The sequence below is a fragment of the Acipenser ruthenus genome, chromosome 28, assembly GCF_902713425.1.
Source record: "Acipenser ruthenus chromosome 28, fAciRut3.2 maternal haplotype, whole genome shotgun sequence".
Taxonomy (NCBI): Eukaryota; Metazoa; Chordata; class Actinopteri; order Acipenseriformes; family Acipenseridae; genus Acipenser; species Acipenser ruthenus.
In genome coordinates this window covers 16,986,266-17,007,922 of record NC_081216.1, presented here as the reverse complement: position 1 = coordinate 17,007,922, position 21,657 = coordinate 16,986,266, and the positions used below count along the sequence as shown (strand labels likewise).

Genomic DNA, 21,657 nt, shown 5'->3' with positions numbered 1-21,657 from the left:
ATGAATAGCAAATGGTCCCGAATTTGAATCTGAACCCAAGTCGCGACACTTTTGCACATCAGCAGTCAAGTCAACACCTTTTACAGACAAGCAAATACATGAAAACTCCGTCACTGGTTGTCTATTTTAATGTTCATGTGTATTCCTGCAAGGGACCTCGAATGCAAAGGCTGATTCAATCGGAACATGTGGAGAACAAATCCTTTAACTTGATAAAGAGTACAGACCTATTTTTGACCTGAGCAGGTTGGTGGTTGCTTTAAGAAGAGCTGATGGCAAACAACCCTGCTTGATTTGAAATCCCTGGACATTGAAATTCTTACTAGATTTGATTTTTTTTGTTTTTTACAAAAGAAAGTATCTGAAATTGTTAACAGTGGGTCTGATGGAATTTCAGTAATTTCTCATTTGTCAGAGAACTGACCGTAACTACAGTTTGAAGTACTGAAAGAAGTTCATAGAAAAACTGCTAAATATACAGATCATTACATCATGCACCTCAGTATGATTTAGGAAACAGGTAAATGACAAAACAAGCAGGTTCATTTTGGTTCTACTAATTGTAATGGTGGTTTTCACCATGAACGGCAAATCAAGGTCCAATCCAAGCTGGTCTATTCATAATAATGGATGACTTGCAGTCTAAATCAAAAGAAGTTGAAAGTCACTGAGAAAGTTAAGCAAAATTCTGGAATTGTATCATTTCAAAACACAGCAGACTCTCGTAAACCTGCTTTAGCAAAAGGCAGCTCAGTAAAATTAAATGCAGTGCTGTTTAATTGGGACTCAGGGCAGTAGCAGAAGAAGATTTATTAGAACTCTAATTAGCAAAACCACTTGTCTCACTCTGCTCAGAACAATTTCAACTGTCTGGAGTGTTCATTTTCAAACGAGAGCATCAACTACTCATAAGCAACAAAGTGAGACACTGTAGCTGCCACTATGCTAATTTTTTTAAAAATGTATTCTTGTTTAATTAGAGTGCTGATTCCTTTGAAACAATACTCAAACCTGAAACACACTCATCCCAGCTGTAATATTAGAACAGGTCTGCTTGTATCTCTCAGCTCCCAGGGTCGCACTCCCCCCACTATGAAGCAGCCGAATCGATCATTTCCACGCCACTGGTCTGGACTCCCTTGCGGCAGTGCGAGACCTCCCCTGTCCTAATTGTGGAGTCAGGGAGAAGGCCGACACAAAGCGAGCGGGATGCAGATGAATAGCGTCCAGCAGATGGCTTGGAGGCATTACGTTGATTACTCTTCCCTTTCTCTTCAAAAGCAGCTGAGGGAGAACGCAATTTTGATTTTGATTTAATTACGAGGAGCCGATAACAAGGTGTATTAGTTCAGGGCCCCAGCAGGGGCTCATTGTCAGAGAAAGACATTAACCACTAATACATCACTTTAATTCACTTCTACTTCAGCGGGCACCTTACACTTGGATTAGATCAACTTTGTATCATTTTCTGTTTCAGTCATTACAAATACTAAAAGAAACGTCAAACTCAATGAAAAATGTATCAGTGTCTGCAATTAATATACTTTAATTAATATACTTTTATCACTGTGGGATGTGGACTCCACCCCCAAGTGGTAAAGTGTGAATCCTTATACAAGTTTACCATGATATTTTTGCATTTTTCCCATGTTTTCCCCATGGTTTTACTGTGCATTTTCCATAGTTTACCCTGGTTTGCCATTAATATGCTTATTAACATGCTTTACCATACCTCGCTGGCCTTTACAATGCTTACCTATGCTTTACCATGCTGTGACTGTGCTTTATTACACTTTGCTATGCTTTCACTATGGGAACATTTTTATAAGGGAAGGATTTCTTAATAGTTCCATTAATAGCAATGTGCATATACTGATTTTGCACATATAACACAATGAACTTGCATAGGTGGGAATGGTGCTGTATATACAAAGGCCCTTTACACCAGAGGTTTTCAAATTGTGGGGCCCGCCCCCCTAAGGGCGCACAACGAGGTTATTATGGGGGCGCCAATACCTGACTGGAAAATACTTCCTGTAAATGGCAGACTCGGTAGACTTCCAGGATGACTGACTCAATCAACTACCCAGTCAGGGCTGTTTAATCTGACCAACCCCCTGTTAAATCTGTCCACAAAGCTTGTGTCATTTCAGACCTCTCGTAGCTCAGCCACTCTATCGCTCCGGCCCTCCTTCATTTGAAAGGTTGAAACTTTTATTAAATACATCTTTTATAAAGTTATAATAAAAATATTAAGATGGACAAAAATGACAATTACTATTCGTAAGTGCATTAACATTAATAAAGACTAGTCACTTATTAAAATGTTGCACCCTCATTTTCTCGTTCATTATTCTGCATTTTACTGTAATAACAATACTGTAATATTAGTACACTCAGTTTAATTTACGGGGTGCCACGCCACAAGCTAGCGAGAGGGGGGTGGGGGTGAGGGCAGGCGGGGGTGTTGGTTGGTTCACCAATCCTGGACATGCATTTGTGAAGGCGGATGGAGGGCGTGGTTTAATGCGAAGAGATAAATAGGAGTGCATGCCTGAGCGCAGTTGTGCGAGTGAGTGACAAAGGCTGTCTCAGGGAGAGCGAGAGGTAGACTGGAATTTAGCAGAGAGAGAGATTTTTATTATTTTGTTTTGCTTTGGTGTGGTCCTTAATTGTTTATTTGTCCTGTGCTAATAAACTGCTGAATTCGAGCATGAAGCTACTGCCTATGTGGAGCCTGCTTTTATTTTACACGCAACGTTACACTATGCTATTTTAAGAATCATATTTTTGTAAATATTGTACTGTTTACTAGAAGGGGGGGGGGGCGTAGCAAAAAAAAATAGAAAATATCTCTGAAGAGGGGCGCAGCAAACAAAGCTGTAGTACCCTGAGTAGTACAGCTTTACACTGTACTACTTAGGGTGGAGTCTACATTGCCCAGTGATATAAGTGAATTAATCAAAACTCATTTCAACAGTGAAGATATTGAAAAAGACTTTTGGTGGAAACGATTGACATTGAATTTATTACGTTTCTTTTAGTATTTCTAAAAGAAATCAATAACACCGTGGACCTCTGCCGAGGTTAAAAGAAGATGAACCAAAAACAACAGCTTATGAAAGCCAGTTAAACTGATTAGACAGTGTTCAACAACTCTCTGGAATAGTTTTTTACAGCCAGGGGCGAGAAGGCAGAAGGACGCTGGTGCTCAGAGGTTATCCAAACTTACTGCTTTATGAAAATATAATTTCAAGATGACATCTAAGACCACCTACCTACCCTGCTTGGCAACTCTTCCCAGCATGCACTCTGCACCCCCTTACACTGGAATTCAATGACTTCATCTGTGCATGACCAATTATTTTCATTCCAATGCACACTTACCAATTGGTTTCTCAATGTTATGTTAGCCTCCTAGGACCTGTCCTGCCATAGCATTACTGCACGCTCACATACCCACAAGCAAACAGACCGCTCAGGCACACCGTGTAGGGTAAGCCCTATTACACTCAGCTTGCTCCAGAATTACACAAAGCCCTTTCCACAGAAACTCTGTAATTATTTCACTGAGAGGCAAGCAGTGATTGCAGGCTATGAGAAAGAAGGTCTATACTCATTGTGCAATTAGGGGCTGGAAATGATACCTGCTATTTTTAAATTCAGACAGTTATTGTATATTTCACTACCCATCATGGCTTAGACTATAAATACAATAAAGAATTCTATTGAATTTACAGATTGGAGAAATCTGTTATACAGAAGATGACATGTTTTGACCATTGCACAAAAGAGCCAGGCTCATTTGCTCTAGCAAGCCTAGAGCTTTTAACGTTACAGGCAGGGGTCAGAATACGTAACGGCAGTGTTTCAACACCTCCCATTACACATACTCAAAATGATCCTCTCTTTACTCAATAGGTACAGTAATTGGCTCTGGCTTTTGTTCCAGGAAACTGCTGTAACAATTCAGCCATATTAAAGTAAAGTATGTTAAGAATTATTGGGAAATGTAACACTGACTTTAAAAAAAACAGAAATCGTGCAAAATTCAGGTTGAAAAAGACATACAACCAGTGGTCGAAGACTGTCGGAACAAAGCAGTTAGAATGGAGCTACGAGTATAAGAACACAGATTTAATCAAAACTGAAGTAAATGGTCAAAGCAGCTCTCTATAGTTTCAGCAGTGCAAACCTCTAAACATATATGACGGTGTCATATTAACGTCACCTCAACGGCACGTTTTATTCTTACTCCTAATAATCCCAGTAATTTCCAGTTACTACAGCACTCAGCAGGAGAGAGAGACGCAGCATTGGCACGGACGCCTACCTGTGAGAAGCGACACTCTGTGGAAGTTGCTGTTCAGTTTGCCCAGGAGGATGTGGACGAAGCTGTCGGAGGCAAGCAGACTGGCATCCCGCGTGTTCTGGTCATACACCACCACTTCCTGCTTCCTTTTCACATCCATCTGTGTGCCAACACAACAAGAAGAGAGGGGGAAAAACCATCACTTTGAATGCGTAACAAAAATAAACATGCTTCATATATGTATTCATATAAGTTGGTATGTGCATGTGTATGCATTTTTGGATGTAGAGTAATTGTTTGGAATTATTTTTATTGTTGTAATTTATTAAGCATGGTCTATTTGGTCTCTCTTTGTATTAGTGCTGCACTATTGAGATGTTCCTGTGCTGGACCACTAGCAACATTGTTGACGGTGGCTTAAAATAAAAAAAAAACCCATCAACATTGAAATTCCCTGAGTTAACCAGAAATTTCTGTTTTTGGGGGGGGGGGGGGGGGTAGGACACAGCATCCTCCATGTCATATCAAAGTGAAAGTGAATTCAAGTGTTGCACAACCTGACATGGATGCTTCTAATTAAAAGTATTTTTAATCCAGCACTACTGTTTTGCTTTTGGGGGTAAATTGCATTTTAAGTGGAAATAACAGCATGCGGTTAGATTTTCGCAGTAGATGATAAAGCTACCATAAATCAAATATACTCTTCTGATTAAAAATAACATCCAAGATGTTGTTAGGAGGCACAGGGGCTGTTTTTGAGATCCTGCCTGTGTTATGGGCAGCATAGCAGGAGACGGTAGGGATGAAAGTATAGCAAGCACGCAGCTGAAGAGGATGTACTGGAAATAGAAAGATTATAAAAGACTTATTTAATCTACTTCTGCATAATATTTACTTTAAAGACCGGTGCACATGGCAAAACAGATGCTTGAGTTGAGACGTCTTGAATTTGATCGTGTTTTGGCCACAGTGAATGGCGCCCCATGTCATACTGGTATTTCAAAATAATCATTTTGGCAGCTTTCCTGGATCACAATAGCAAGAGCAATGCCACATTAAATAAACAACAAATCACTCATAATAAAAATCATTTCACACTGCAAATAATCTTCTTAACTTTTTTCATTATACAGTATGTATAACTGTATCTTAGGGGTTTTAATCTATTAGTCAGACCTGTGGGCTTCAATCGATTAAAAAAATAATGGATCGATTAATTTGATCTACCTGAGTGCGGTACCAAAAAATGGTGCACAAAAAACATATCCTGAGAAATGGCAGAGGGTACTTACTGGGAGGTATACCCAATATTTCATAAAGAAGAAAAAAGACTGCAACTTGCAACATTTGCTCATCGGTGCTTTCCTTTCACAGAAGTACAACAAGTCTATCATATCATCTTAGTTGCAAGTAAATTATTATATTTTGTTATTCAACATATTTCTTTCAAACAGTATCAGAAAATTAATATTGAAAGCTAACTACATTGTACACAGTTAGTGTTTGCTGTTCGGAGCGTTAAAACTTAAGCTAAAGAAAGCTAAATATTTTTTTTTTAAATGTTTAAATGTTACTTTATTTTTATTACTTTATACTCAGTCAAAAAACACAATTAATCAATCGTTAAAAATGTGAAAACAAGAGTAAATCAAATAAACAACTGACATTCCAAACACTCAGACACACGTCTTCCCATTTCGTTGCTTTTAAAAGCACTATACACTTTTTAACCCAGGACCATTAATTAAAAAGAAAAAGAAAGCCCTCCCATCTTTAGTTCCCTCCCTTCCCTTCCAATGAAACATTCAAAATTAAAAAGAGCTAGATGAGCCCTCCCAACCCATAAAACACAAACAGCAATTAAAAACTAAGTTAATATTTTAAATGACGAACTTTGGCTAACTTCCAATATATTTCCAAACTGTCCAATTACATTTAAGTAAATATATGCATATGAAACATTAGCTGGCTTTATGAAACATGTACAGTAAATAGTATTTATACTTTGTATTACTTAAATAGGGTTTTGTTTGTGTGGTGGTTGGCAGGGGTGGGTTTAATTCCTATCCCTGCCAAATACATGTGAGAATGTGGCTGCTCCCAAATTAGATAATTGGTGCTAATTGGGAACAGCCACATGATACAAAATAGAGCTAAAAAGCCCCATTAAGGGGCAGCAATCAGGAAGACACATTCCCCAGCGCACCAGTATAGTTTAACTTGGGTGAGGATTTTCTTTAGATTTTGTGGTGCGTGATTATTTTGTTTAAACCTTTATTTTGTATTCATGCACGCTGTGGTGCTTAAAACTGCAACCTACCATCTCTGACCTGCTTCCACCACTGGTGCCATCTTGTCACATACTTGTAATGATCTTTTAATACAATTTCATATCACTAGCAAACAGAAATGATTAATCGATACTATCAATAGGGTGCAACTGATTTGATGTCACAGAGAGATGTTTAAATGTTTTCTGGAGGGATATGTGGTCATTCCTCAATTATTTTCCTTCTGTGTTAGAAAACTGCAGAATGTGAAATGCCAGTAGTAACACCTTAGATACAGAAACTTCTGCCAAATATCAGCCATCTGTCAAACTGCTGTCTTGCCCTGATGATGAGCAATATAGTTGTGGGGCACCACATCGTTACAGCAGCTATTTCGAAGCATGAATAACTGTGGGATAACTGAGAACTAACCTAGGATGTAATGTCTTTTAACCATTGAAATAATTCCACTTATGATCAAGCCACATATTTACCGAAGCCTCCACAGGTCAACTACATGATGAAGACACCTGCCAAAACGTTTGCCTACTTGAGGGGGTTTGTTTCACTAGCCTATAAGCAACAGCCTTTTTACACACTGGGGAATCCCTTTAGATTACACAGGGCATTGTGCCAGCGACAGCAGCTGCCTACAGTATCTGGAAAAGTGCATTACTTCTGTATTGGTAAGGGGACTGAAGACAATAAAATCAACTACTCTGTCCTCTGCTTTTGTGCAATTTGATAAATCCATATTTCAATGTCCTTTCATTTCACATTTTGAATAAGCAGTTACATTTCAAAAGGAGAAAAAAAAAACTTTCAGGACCACTGCCCTAGGACATATTCCAAGCCTTATTTATAAGAAGGGAAGTCTTGAAGTAATAAGAACATTATTTTTGGAAGAGTAGCACTAGGATTGTTCTCTCCTCTATCCACCCTTCAGATAAGAGCATTAGCTGCAGCTGTCACCGATCCTTCCTGCGTGACTCTCAGGCAGCACCTAATTCCAGAGCGCCTGGCTCAGCAGATAAGACTACAAGTGACCAGGCAGGTAAATAGCTGTCAACAGAGAGGGTGAAAGACAAGACTGCATTTACAAACCACAGAACAAAACTAGCAAGTACTGTACAAAAATTAAGGCTGATGCAAAATACAAAGGAGAATATCACTCTATTACAACGTGTGGTGCAAATGCCATGTAATATTATAGCACAATTTACAAAGGTATACCAAAAGTACAGCAGTGTGTGGTAAAAGCACAGTAAAGACATGGTACATCACAAAAACAGGGGTAAAAGACAGTAAACTGAAAAGTTACCAGGCTTATTTACCACAGTAAACTTTTATGATGGAAGTTTCATTACAATTGGACAAGTGGTTCTCTATTTACTGTGTATATATATATATATATATATATATATATATATATATATATATATATATATATATATATATATATATATATAAACATGTGGTTAAAATGTAACTTGCTTTAACTGTGGAAGTGATTTTAAGTGCTGTGACCAGGATGGCTCAGCTGGTTAGGGCTCTGGACTCTTGACCGGAGGGTCGTAGGTTCAATCCCTGGTGGGGGACACTGCTGCTGTACCCTTGAGAAAGGTACTTTACCTAGATTGCTCCAGTAAAAACCCAACTGTATAAATGGGTAATTATATGTCAAAAATAATGTGATATCTTGTAACAATTATAAGTCACCCTGGATAAGGGCGTCTGCTAATAAATAAATAAATAAATAATGGCTGGTGGATGACGTCAGACCCGGAAGACAATACACACAAGGCAGGACTGGGGTAATGAATGCGCTGCTTGCGCTTTTTAATAAATACAAGACTTAAACTAGACAAAAATACTTTGTAAAATAAAACAGCACAGTAGCCCAAACAAACAGACACAAACAAGTATCGTGCTGGTGGTAAATCTTTAAGACATTTGAAAGCTCTGAGATTTCTAAATGATTTCCAAACTCCAACTAAACTGACTGAGCTCAGACCTTGTGTCACTACCATCCTTGATATATCACAACACCAGTTCTGCGCTTCTTGAGTTTAAAAGGAAAACTACATAAAGAAGTAGCTTCAGACAAGCACAACAGAACCACTATGAATGATTGCATGTTCCATAAAATGGCACATTAAAGGTAAAAAAGTCATTAAAATGACAGCATTTGAGCTATCCTTTAAGACACGGAATGCACATAGACCATTTAAATGAGGCTCATTACAGTTCAACATAAAACTGATTTGTCTGCTTCCATGCAGATACACTGCTTTGATTTCTAAAAAAACATGCGAAGGTCTCCCTTGTTAGCAAAGGCAAGCTGCTTGAAAAGATGCAAGCCACAGATGAGATCAAACCCACATGAACAGACATGATGGGGCTGCACTGGTCAAACAGGCTTCTGGACTAACTGACAAACTGTAAATATTGATCTCAGACAGGTTTAGTGACCAAAGACTTTGTTTATGTTGTGCGATATACAGTGAAAAGGTAAACACTGACAGACCCGCCACTATTTTGTTTTTTGCTTACCATACATATTAAGAAAAGCTTTGAAAACACTACATTTTAACAGATATAATGTGAAGATTCATGAGAAACAATGACTATGCTGTGGTGAATATTTAGGACTTGGTTGGAACTGAACCTGGATTTCAGTTGTCTTTCCCCAGAACAGAATACCTAAACTCACAAATGAAACTAGCTTTCAGGAATGCAACAGTATCATTAGAATCTGAGGGAGAGTGTACACTATCTCAAGGTGTGTGGTTTAATGTGGAGTAAGATCTTGGAACTGAACCAACAGGTGATGTCATGTGAAAGACTCCTCCACTCCCAGGGGGTCACAGGTTAGAAAACCTGTTTCTGTAGAAGGATTACAGAGTTCCCACAGTCTAAACTCCCTGCATCAGGAATGAGCTGGCAACACCCATCACTCGGTTGTTTTATAGGGTCCTAGGAATCTACTCTGACCCAAATTAGCAGAACAGCTTTTCCAGGTTCAGTCACAGAGCTTCATTAAGTTCTTCTCTTAAATCTTACCTTTAGAGCCACACACTATTGTATTGTAGTTCGCCAATACTTAAAACATCTGTACACACAGCATATATATTAACAAATATTGTAACACATAAACCTTCAATATATTGCAATATTTTGTTTTCTTTAACACTGAGGGAGTGGTGGAGTTTTTCAGGTGACATCACCTGTTGCTTCAGTGCCAAGATCTTAAACCCAGATTATACTACTTTTGTTTACCCTCAGGTAAAACCGCTTAAAGTTATTGCACAGAAAATCAGGGACGACTGGTTATCATGCACATTTAATCTCACACTTTGCAGAGGCTCAGCAGAAGGTGTTCAACCCTAATTGGATCACTGCTAAATGGGGTGATGACATCATCAGAAGAGTGTCGCTTTGTTCTGTACCTCTGTCAGGAATGCCATACCGGCTGTGACAGTCTTCAAGCGCAGTAATCGAGACACAAAAACGATTGATAATATCGCAATAATCGATTACTCATGTCAAAACATATTTAGTCTAATTGAATTACTGAAATTTTGATGTGAATGTTACAAAATTATAAACTTAAAATGCTAATTTCAGTTGATTAGGTTCTAGTATCGCAAAATTAACTCATGTTTTACTCTTTTTTTTAAATTACATTTAAGACTGAAGTAAACGCATTGCAACTATATTTGGTTTACTTTTAAATTTAGGTTTGGTATAACAGATCAATGGGAAATGCAAACTGTGTTCTATAAATATCCCTACTTGCTTTCCTATATGCTTCTACTATGCTAGAGACAAAACAGAAAATAAAAGAATACCCCTAGATTCAACTCTCCAAAAACCTAAATATGATAGTGACATTTTCCATTTGCAACACTACCTTTACAAGTTATGTATGCAATTCAGATATATAAACACCTGCTTTATTTTTTTATTTTATTTATGGGATCGTTGATATAAGAACACATGTAGCAATATTGTGTAACTTGTAGCACAGATCCTTTGTCAGGAATCTGTTTTTAAGCTATTATTCTTGTCCACTGAGTAAAGGGTACATATGATTAATATATTTAAACTGAGAACCTTGTTTTGATTGACAAAATAATATCTCAAGTATTTATGTTTTCTCTTCAATATTAAAAAAAACAAAAACAAAACACAAACATTTGCTCTTTATTAAAGGGTCTTTAATAACCCTTGTGTCCATGACTAATAAATAATTATAAGTACATTTGTTAAACAGTAATCAATTACCCTTCTACTCAGGATCAGAACATTATGCTGATGCACACTATTATTTAGTTGACCGGTAGTTGAACTATTAAAAATAGCTACTCCTTTCTTTAGCTGTGACCTAATAAATACACATTGTGAAAAGCAGGATGTCAGAAGATGTACCACAGAATGAAGAAGGAGGATTAATGAGGTCACTGCATAGCCTACCCCTTGCCCCCACTCAACACACCCGCTGACTTTTCAAAGCTGTGCTGGAGTCAAAATAGGCAAAACCCCTGGGGAGAATTGAAGGACTGGGACTAAATAGTGATGCAGAGCTTTAAAAATACAGGAATAAAAAAACATTGTATTGTTCCTCGGTTGATTCAGGACTGTGGGGAAAAAATTATAATTGTATAGAACCACCGTAATAATATAGCATCTAACGTATATTTCCAGGAATATTATTATTATTATTATTATTATTATTATTATTTATTTATTAGCAGACGCCCTTATCCAGGGTGACTTACAATCGCAAGCAAATACAAATACATTCAAGTGTTACAATACAAGTAATACAATAAGAGCAAGAAATACAATAATTTTTGTTCAAGTGTGACAAACCACAATTCAATAATACAGCAGATAATAGTGATAGTTACATCAGGATATGATTAAGTACAAAATACTACAGGTTAAACACTTGGCAGATTACAATATTCTGAAGTACAGGATTAAATGCAGTAAAATAGGGGGCAGATAAGAGCAAAATAAAGCACATTTAAATGAAGGGTGATAGTGTCCCAGGATACAAACAGAGGAGTTCTACAGGTGCTGTTTGAAGAGGTGAGTCTTAAGGAGGCGCCGGAATGTGGTCAGGGACTGGGCAGTCCTGACATCCTGACACATTGAATAATTGTTAATTATTGTTTCTCCTTATATGTTTATTTAAAAGGCTGAATTTCTGAGATTTTTTAGAAATGTTCAATTTCTAATTTCTGCTCCATCTGAGGCAGGAGATGGAATGAACCCATTTCATATGGCATATTAATAAACATGGCAAAACAGGGTAAACTATGGGAAAAGCATGGTAAAACTGCAAAAAATACTGTGCAAAAACACAGTGGAAAACAGTTCCAAGGGTTTTTCCAACACTGTTCCAAAGCATTTAAACCTACAACCTGCTCCTAATGTACCTACTTTACCTATTTATTAAACCTGGAGTGGAATGGCCCTCCATGATCGGAATTCTGAAGCCCCGATGCCCACTGCTGATAAATCTTTATTCATTCTTTAGGTTTGTGCCCAAAGACACTGTATTAAGGGATAAAGCACTCATCAGCTTCGTTTCACAGTTGATAATTTCCTCTGAGGGTAAACAGTGACCAAGATAGTTTTTTGACACAAGGGGAACTTATCAGCTTTCTTTATCATAATTATTTGTTATTATTTGTTTATTTAGCAGACGCCTTTATCCAAGGCAACTTACAGAGACTAGGGTGTGTGAACTGTGCATCAGCTGCAGAGTCACTTACAACTACATCTCACCCGAAAGACAGAGCACAAGGAGGTTAAGTGACTTGCTCAGGGTCACACAATGAGTCAGTGGCCGAGGTGGGATTTGAACTGGGGACCTCCTGGTTACAAGCCCTTTTCTTTAACCACTGGACCACACAGCCCCCTATAGTTATACACCTTGAACAGTAATCCACAGAACAATACAAATATTAACAAAAGGAGATCCATGGTGCTTTTACCTGGTTGCTAAGCTACGCTCTCAGCAACTGCCACAGCCAAGAAACCAATGCATCTGATTGCGACCCTAAATCAGGGTTATCATGCTTAATTAATGAGGTTTGATGGCAGGTAAAGGCATCACAATTTGCAAGCTGATTGGCTGATGAAGCTAGTGAGGTGTGTAATATGGTATACTATAGCAACAGACTAAAAAAATGTCATTACCTGTAGAGGTTTCTCTGGTGCTCAAGACACAGGCTTGTCAGTTGGTCACACCATGGGGTAAATTACTTGTTCATATTTCAGGATTATTCAGTTGTTTATTATTATTCAGTTTCTTTTGACAGGGTGAGTCTTCCTAGGCGTCAAAGGCATCCTAATCATTAAGATCTCTCTAACAGCTGTTTTGTATGACGTAATGTTAGTGAGTAATAGGAAACACTGGAGTCATAGCAGAAAGCGATGACAATTACAAGATATAACCCACTAAATTACCTCACGTCCCGTACTGTGATGACCTGCTGAAGAAAATATCTCAGCAGCTGGCTGGACTGATGTATATTTTAAAGACTACGGGCCTACATGCTTTTTTTTTTTAAAAGTCTGTTTTAATTTAAAAATGTGATATTCGTGACTGCTGTTTAACTTCATTCTTTGTGAATTGGGCCCAATGTGGGGCACTGCAACTGGAACACCACATGTAAGCCGTATGGTTCTTGTTACATCAGACCACATTCTGCTCCTCCCTGCCTGTGTAGAATTCATCTTCGGATCCACAGCAAGCGCTGGGCCAGGCCTTGAACCTGTTTGTGAGCAACGCTGAACAGTGCTTTGATCAGCAAAGCCACTCTTGACCTACATTTCCCTTAAGAGGCCTTATATAACAGGGGATCCTGCTCTTCCATCCGTCAGGCCCTTCCCCTCCTTCCCCTGCCCCTCGTTCATCTCCAGAGAAGGAGATCATTCCAGAGGCATGCTGTAAGGGCTTAAGAGCTGTCAAACCAGTGTGTGTACATTTCACACCAGCGCCACTCGGTAACAGAATGTTCCAGCTCTGCATTCCCCCTGTGGAATAGCCATATCTCCCTCTCCCTTCTCCTTCTCCTTTTCTCCCTCCCTCCCGTCTCTCCTTCAAGTTCCCGTTCAGCCTCAAACCTTGCCAAAGTCAGCTGTGAAGCACATGTTGTCAATGACACCATGCCTCATCTCCCTCTTCTCTTCTTCTCTCTGCCACTGTCTGCTCCTGATTAAGGTTTGCAATCTCCCAGAGGCCATTAAAACTGTGCCCTGTGATGGGATCTCCTCACCTAGTAAAAGCACTGCGTTTGGTAAACCCCTCTCGTGGCGAGTTAGCAATCGGCTGGAGACACCGACAGGGAGCGTTGCATTGGCCTTTGCAAACTTGCAGGGATTGGGAGGAAAGTAAACTGGAGCTACAGTAGTTTACCTCAATGCCTAGTGGGTTTCCCAGGCTGGGACATTGCCTCCAGGGTAGCTCCGGTTGGAACGGGTGAAAAGATAAGATTTTCTTGACAGTGAGAACGTAGGTCTCCAGTTTAACTTCAGACCTGATTGGTAAGTAGGGTTCAATTGGGTTGGGTCGGCATTCGAATTGGGTAGAAAATGGGGGTAATACCGTGAAAAAATGTATAAAATAACTACTGTCCTGTGGGACTCTAAGACCCTCTGAAAATGTGAAAAACTGCCATGCATTTGTAACAACAACCTTTACTTTAAACACAGTACTGCAGAAGAAACTCTGTACTAAAATTAGACAAAACTGAACAAAAAGTAACCCAGTTTGTGCTAAAAAGTCCAGCAATACTGCACACTTGCAAAAGTAATTCAGCTATGGAAAACCATCAACTCCATATCCCCTGCAGGGTGAATAACCCCAGCGAGAGGCTAGAGTTGATATAGTGAAGGTACAGCTCTTAAATATGGCTCAAAGATTAAGTAGCAAGGTTCCGAAAAATACAGCGTTACACGTCCCCACGTGATGCTACAACGGTTTAAATAACGTACTTGTAATTTTTCTTTTCACTGTTCACATCCTGACAACTTTTAACACATAACTTTAAAGTCTGTTTCAAAGCTCTTTTCAAAATGTCTGCTCTAGTGCACTGGGGTTTGAGATCTGTCCTTTAAATCACTGCAGGAAGGGCACTAAAAAAAAACATAACAAGTGCTCTGGCTTGTCTGTTCAGTACCACATCATGGATCGTTATTGCTGTGTTACCTGTTTCACAATGTGGACAATAATCCTTACACTATCAGTGCACTAGAGCAGACATTTTGAAAAGAGCTTTGGGAGTGTAAAAGTTGTCTGGATGTTAACAATGAAAAGAAAAATTACAGGTACGGTATTTAAACAGTTGTAGCAACACGTGGGGACCTGTAACGGTATATTTTTTTCAGAACCCTGCTACTTACTCTTTGAGAGTGCTAGAATATCTTCTCCAGCAAAGCTAGGCTGTATTTTTAATAAAACAAACTAAATAAATAATCTTCTTACACATAACAGGCCTGGACTTCTTTTTTACTTCGGGGCCTGATCACTAAACCATGACCAAGGTTGTCAGCGTTTCTTTTCACTGCAGATAAATATTTGCCATCTGGCATCTCGGCTCATTAATACATTCAGTGTTGAGGATTAACACAGTGCAGGCACTGGCTCGCACTGTGCTGTTAGCTCAGTCTTTCAACACTGGGGACAGTTTCAGATTCGAGAGGCAGGCAAGTCTGTGATCTGTTGGGTCAATACGCAGGCAGCGGTCCTGGCTGCATTTTGGGGTTTGTGTGCTACAAGTCTTAGGGGTCTGTTTTAATTAGCTAAACAGCAACACTTTAACTATGTATGATTAACGCCGATGTCCTGCCCCAGCACCAATTAAAATCAATAAAAAACAAGCAGAAAAACGATGTTGAGAAAAAAATAATTAAATGTGCATGTTCTTATATTCTTGATAATATACTTCACTGGACATGTGTTCAAGATCAGGTTAATGAGTTTCAGGAGGGGACGTACTGTATTAAGATCAGTCGCTGTTTATGTTAATAAGATAGACCCATTTGATCTTGTGTATCATACACAGAAAACTCACCTCTTTAAATGTCATTACATTATAAACATTCCAAATCATCTCAGAATATCTCAAAAGTCTCACTGTAACAGCAGCTGTTGAGCTTTATAGCCCACTGCTCTCTAGCTTACGTATGCTTTGGATCTTCTTGCATGCAGCACCACAGTGCTGTGCGGCACCATATTGATAATGCATTGATATACAGTGTATGACCCCACCCTGATCTTTGCCTTGGGTCCATCACCACCAAACTCAAAGGCGTCTTTTTTTTTTTTTAAATTTAGTAGTCACCAATTAGTTTTTTCTCCCCAATTTAGTAATGTCCAATTTTTTTTTTTTTTTAGCTCAGCTCACCGCTACCACCCCTGCACTGACTCTGGAGAGGCGAAGATGAACACACGCTGTCCTCCGAAGCACGTGCCGTTAGCCGCCCGCTTTTTTACACACTGCAGACTCACTATGCAGCCACCCAGAGCTACAGTGTCGGAGGATAACGCAGCCCTGGGCAGCTTACTGGCAAGCCCACAGGCGCTCGGCCATACCTCAGGGGTCGCTGGTGCGCGGTGAGCCGAGGACACCCTGGCCGACCTAACCCTCCCTCCCCCAAGGTGGCGCTCAGCCAATTGTGCACCGCCCCCTGGGAGCTCCCGTCCTCGGTCAGCAAAGGAATAGCCTGGACTCGAACCGGCGATGTCCAGACTATAGGGCACATCCTGCACTCTACGCGAGTGCTTTTACTGAATGCGTCACTCAGGAGCCCCTCAAAAGATTTCTTGAGCACTAAATCCTCGACCCATATGTAAAAGGAAATTAGATACAATCAACTCGAGAAGGACTTGGAAAAAACTGAATGCCCCCCCATTCTGTAGCATAACAAGGTAGCACTAAGGTAAATGTGACTCAAAAATAACAATATGTATCAACATTATAAACTGCCTCAAATTAATACCAAAAAGTATAAAATAAAGTGCACAAAAGGCTTGGCACAAAACACCCCAAATTCACAGTGATTTGACATCAGTTTTTCACAAACCATGTTCTATCTCTGGTGGCCAGTGTGGGTAAGTGCAGAACAGCTGGTAAGAACAGCTATTTCTCCCACTCCGATACTCAGTGCCGTGCTAACATTTGGGCACCCCGGGCGCTCTCAAAAATAAGCACAAAAGAAGCCTTCCCCTAAAGTGCGGGAGGAAGGGGGGCATAAATCACACAGCGCTAGCGCCCAGCAGCAGGCCGCACGCGCTTCTCCACCAATCTGCCATGGGTTATACAAAGGGGATGATGTCATGCTTAACCAATCACAAAGGGCCCCTCCGGATAGATCCAGCTTCATCCAGCCATTCATTAATCACTAGCATTATCCTCTTTTCAGGGAAGAGGAAAATAAAAAAAGCCAGACAGCTGTAGCGTGGAGGAAAGCAAAGGTTTAGAAAATAGAAGAGAGATGCGAAGCAAGCTGAAGACATTCTTAAAAGGGCAATGTCTCTTCATTGGGGCTGTACAAAAGAAATGACTCTGTATTACTACAATAAAAGCACAACATGATGCTGTATAATGATGTAATACTGCAATTGGGTTTTTTTAATTAAAGAAGGAATTCTTGCTGCTCTTTTTAAGGGAATTGAAGACTACAGTATGTTACTAATCTTTGATGCAAGAGAAAATAATAGAACAATATAATACAACAACACCCGCCAGGTGTTATTTATAAAAAGTAGACACATTTGTAATGGAATTTATATGTAACACTAAAGCAATGTGCCTTCTTACAAACATTGTTTTAAAGTAGGGCCATCTATACTGCACAAGTGAATGCTGATGACATACAAGGCAATCTTCACTTGCTATACTAGAAGTGGAGGCACTCTCATTTCCCAAGTGAAAGAGCATTCTGCATCGCAGTGAAGTGAAACATAAGACTGTAAGAAACTACTTTTGCACCTTACCTTGGATTCAATTTTAATTCTTACACCAAATAACAAAACAAACAACCTTTTTTGTCAATATATGCAGTGTTAGCAATAAATGACTGCATAAAGTTAACTTTTTTTTTTTTAACAATTATTTTTATTCGTTTTCCAATTTTTCTCCCAATTTTTGGAATGTCCAATTATTATTCAACCTGGCTCACCGTTGCAAACCCCGAACTAACTCGGGAGAGACGAGGATGAGCATTCTAAGACCAGGGCGATGCCTAATTTTTCACTATCGATATCGTTCTCCAAAAATGTTTTTTTACCTTATTTGTTTGTACCAGTTGGGGTTCAAAGTAAAATCCAAAAAAACAAAACAAACAAACAAAAAAACAGTTGTTTTAATCCATAACAAGTCAAAGTAACAACAATCATGAGAAAGAAACTTCATTTTAAAAAGTTATCACTGTCCACAACAGTTTAGTAACAAGAGTGTTGTCCATGGCTTATATCTTAATTATGTTAAGGAACATGATAGTAACCACATTTTGTTTTAAATTGAAGTGATGACTGGCCCTTGCTTACAATCTGCCCAGCATTACTGAATACCTGCTTAGGGACTGACGTTGCCGGGATCCTTAATACTTCTGACCAAAGATACAACGTTTGGAACGATCTTAGTTGTTTTTCTTCATTATTACTGTGGGGTAGTTCAGATGAATAAATGCGGATTTTGTTTGATGTTTTGTAGGATGCCATCTCATTAAATGGTCATGCAGATTAGTTGTGTTACCGGAGTCTCCCAAACATCACTTTCTTTACTTTACTTTCTTGCCGTCTTACTTTAGAAAAGAATTGCCAAACATCAGAAGGCATTGTATTTGTAGCTCGGTCGATACAGTATTTGTAATTCTAGCACAACCCTCTTAACTTGCACTGTTACTTTGAAGACTCCTACACAGATGCAATCCCATCAGCAAACACTCACAGGGGGCGGGGCAGGGGGGAGAAGGGAACAAACTCAGCACATCTACTCAAATGTCAATTTATCCAATTTGTCGAAAGCAGTCTATATTTAGTATGGACAACAGCTGCGACCACTTTGCGTGGTCAAATGGACTGCTATATGATGCGTCCTTCATACAGCAAATAGTGAAGCTGCACAGCTTTTACAGCTGTCTGCGCCTGCCGTACTGCATTGATCTGCGACAGAAGCATGAACCAGGCTTAAGAGTTTTCCATGATTCTGAAACAGCATGTTGTAAAGAAAGCCACTCTTGTTCTCTGATGCATTTGTTATTCTGTCTTTACAGAAAACAGCTTGGAATATTTTTTTTGTACTTTAGCTGTTTGCATGATTGCTCAGCTACAGATCTCATTCGCTGACCTATATAGCTACATGTAAATGCGTACATACACAAACAAACAATTTACAGACACTTGCAGATTTGTATTTTCAGTGCATGACATGCTGCATTTTTTTATAGAAATAAAGGAAGCCCATTAAAATGTGTTTTTACATCCATTTCCAAGATTTCACTGACTATTCAAATTCACGATTTCCGTGACAAAATCATAGCCTTAATTATAATTGGTAAACGATTTGACAATTTTTTTTTGTTTCTCCGGTTTCTCACATTCATATTAAATTAAATCGCTCAGTGTTTTCATTGTTGCAGCATTTTCTAGAATTTGAATCTTTTTCTTCCTCCTCATAAAACAAAATAATTTGAAATCTGGATATCATTTTTTTCCATGAGTCTTATTAACTTCAGGTGGCATGTCACAGTCTTATTATCTTACAGGGGTTGCAAGGCAACTTTATACATATGTAAACGCGTACTACTAACTACAAAATTATTAGATTTAAATTTCTCACTGAAGAAATGCATTCGTACATCACGACAATCCCCCTAACTGCTGCTCCCAGTATGAACCAATCCCTCACTGCTGCTCCCAGTATGAACCAACCCCCCCTGAACTGCTGCTCCCAGTGTGAACCAACCCCCCCTGAACTACTGCTCCCAGTGTGAACCAATCCCTCAGACCGTTCCTGCAAGTGTGAACCAATCCCTCAAACCGCTGCTCCCAGTGTGCAGTACCTTGATCTTGGAGTTTGGCTGGAGGAGATCGGTGATGGACACCTTGTCCTGCTGGAGCCGTCGCTTCACCAGCTTGGAGCAGCACACGTTGACAGAGCTCAGCACGTGGGAGGAGTTGTACTCGGAGAAGGTGCGGCTGTCGATGACCAGCGTGTGCTCCACCCCGCGCTGCAGCAGGCTGGCCAAGCGCTGGGCGTCCATCACATTGCGACGGACCTTCTCCCCGGCCATGGCTGTCTCGTGAGGAGATGGTAGTAGCAGAGCGATCCGATGAGGGGCTGTAGGAGCGAAGGCGGCTGGGCGGACGATCACACTCGAGGGTTCATTGTGTCCACAGGTTCATCTCTCTAGGGAAAGAACAAAAGGACAGGGGTGTCAGACCCAGTGTGTATCCCTGGAGACCAATTGGTAGTGGTTTGGAGAGACTTGTATTTGACACCTGTGTTTTGGAACAATTTATATACCTGTGGGATTCCCGGTTTAAAAAAAACAAAAAAAACAACATGTGTCTTTTTCACATCACAAGGAGACTAAAGGAACTTAAAACTATATGAAATTAAAATACTTTTTTCAGAAAATCACTAATGGTTAATCAATTGAAAATACCAAATCGATCCAAAGCACAGATTAAGCCACCAGCCGAGATGTTTGTTTACTTGACTTCCTTGGACACTGCAGCATAGATTGACTACTTAACCCCACAATGAGACTGAACTGTTCCTCACACTCACTTGCATCTATGCTGGTGACAAGTGATAAGCTACTACCCACAACCTCTACTCAAGTTCGTTCAGCCAATCAGATTGGTTCACAGGAGCATCCAATCAAAATAGTGAAAGGCAGCGGTTGGTCACAAAAGCTCACCTACATCCAATCAATTTTGGGCGATTAGGTCACTTTCAAAACATATATATATTTATATAATGGTTGGAGCCCGACACTGGGACAGTGTTACAGTGTTATACCCAAGCATTGCATGGTGATGAACTTGAACTCTTTAACCCTTTGCGGTCCATTTATTAAATGCGCGTCAGGCACGCCAGGTCTAATTAATGTTCACACGCGCAGTTAATTTTAGACGCGCTGTTTAAGTTTTTTTTTTTCACAGTCAAACGGGTTTAAATGGCCCTGCATATCAACAAAGCACTCACTAGGCATCTCCAGCCCCGCCCCACCCTTTCGTTCGCTATAGCTTTCACCTATGTAAGAAATAAATAATAATAATAATAATAATAGTCGTACATACCGATCAATCATCTCCTGATCACTCGTTTTATCACCAAACTCCTCAATTATTTTATTACTATAACATCTCAAAAAAGCTCTGCAAATGTCCGTGTTCTCTGTGCGCTGATTCACAGGCAGCCAGCTTGTTTACTTACGACCGCCCCGTTATCTGATACCAGGGCCATGTATGACAAATCATGAGATACACCTTTTTTTTTTTTTTTTTTGACTTGTCTCGGCTCCTGTCGTTCCCACTCGGCCATTGAATGGTTTTCTCGACTTTTTTTGGAGAAAAAACGACTAAAACCCGTTTTTTGCGTTTCTATAATGATGTCGGACAGGGTCCGACAATGGACCTGATAGGAATAATTGCAATGTCGGACCAGGTCCGACAATGAACCGCAAAGGGTTAAAAGGATTACAAAAAACCCACCAGCGATGTAAACTGGAAAGGTTAACAAAGGGACAAGATATTATGGAATAACTGAGAAAAGTTACACTTTAATATATAGCAGTAGTCTTGACTCAATGGATCTTGTGTTGAAGGCACCCCTTACCAAAATCTCTTCAGTGGCACTTCGATGCCACTATTGATCCAATGGAAACACAAGGACACAATTGCTCTGTCACAAAGAGTCATGGGTAAAATGGTACCCCAGTGGTAACATTATCATTCTGTGACCTGAATGGTATCCCAGTGATATAAACCAATATAAACTGATGGTAAATAATTGCAGTACCATGGCACAATGTCAGCATCAG

General features: G+C 39.6%; 1 protein-coding gene across 1 annotated transcript in view; it reads right to left on the bottom strand.

Moving 5' to 3' along the window:
- The window catches only part of LOC117434453 (dual specificity protein phosphatase 8-like), a 72,964-nt gene that overhangs the window by 34,350 nt on the left and 16,957 nt on the right, over positions 1-21,657 (bottom strand). Inside the window, exons 2-3 of the mRNA XM_034057012.3 lie at positions 19,669-20,015; positions 4,334-4,472 (exon numbers count right to left, since the gene is read on the bottom strand). Coding sequence (XP_033912903.1) covers positions 4,334-4,472; positions 19,669-19,899 — 370 coding nt within the window. The 5' untranslated portion in view covers positions 19,900-20,015. The remainder of the gene's footprint in view (positions 1-4,333; positions 4,473-19,668; positions 20,016-21,657) is intronic.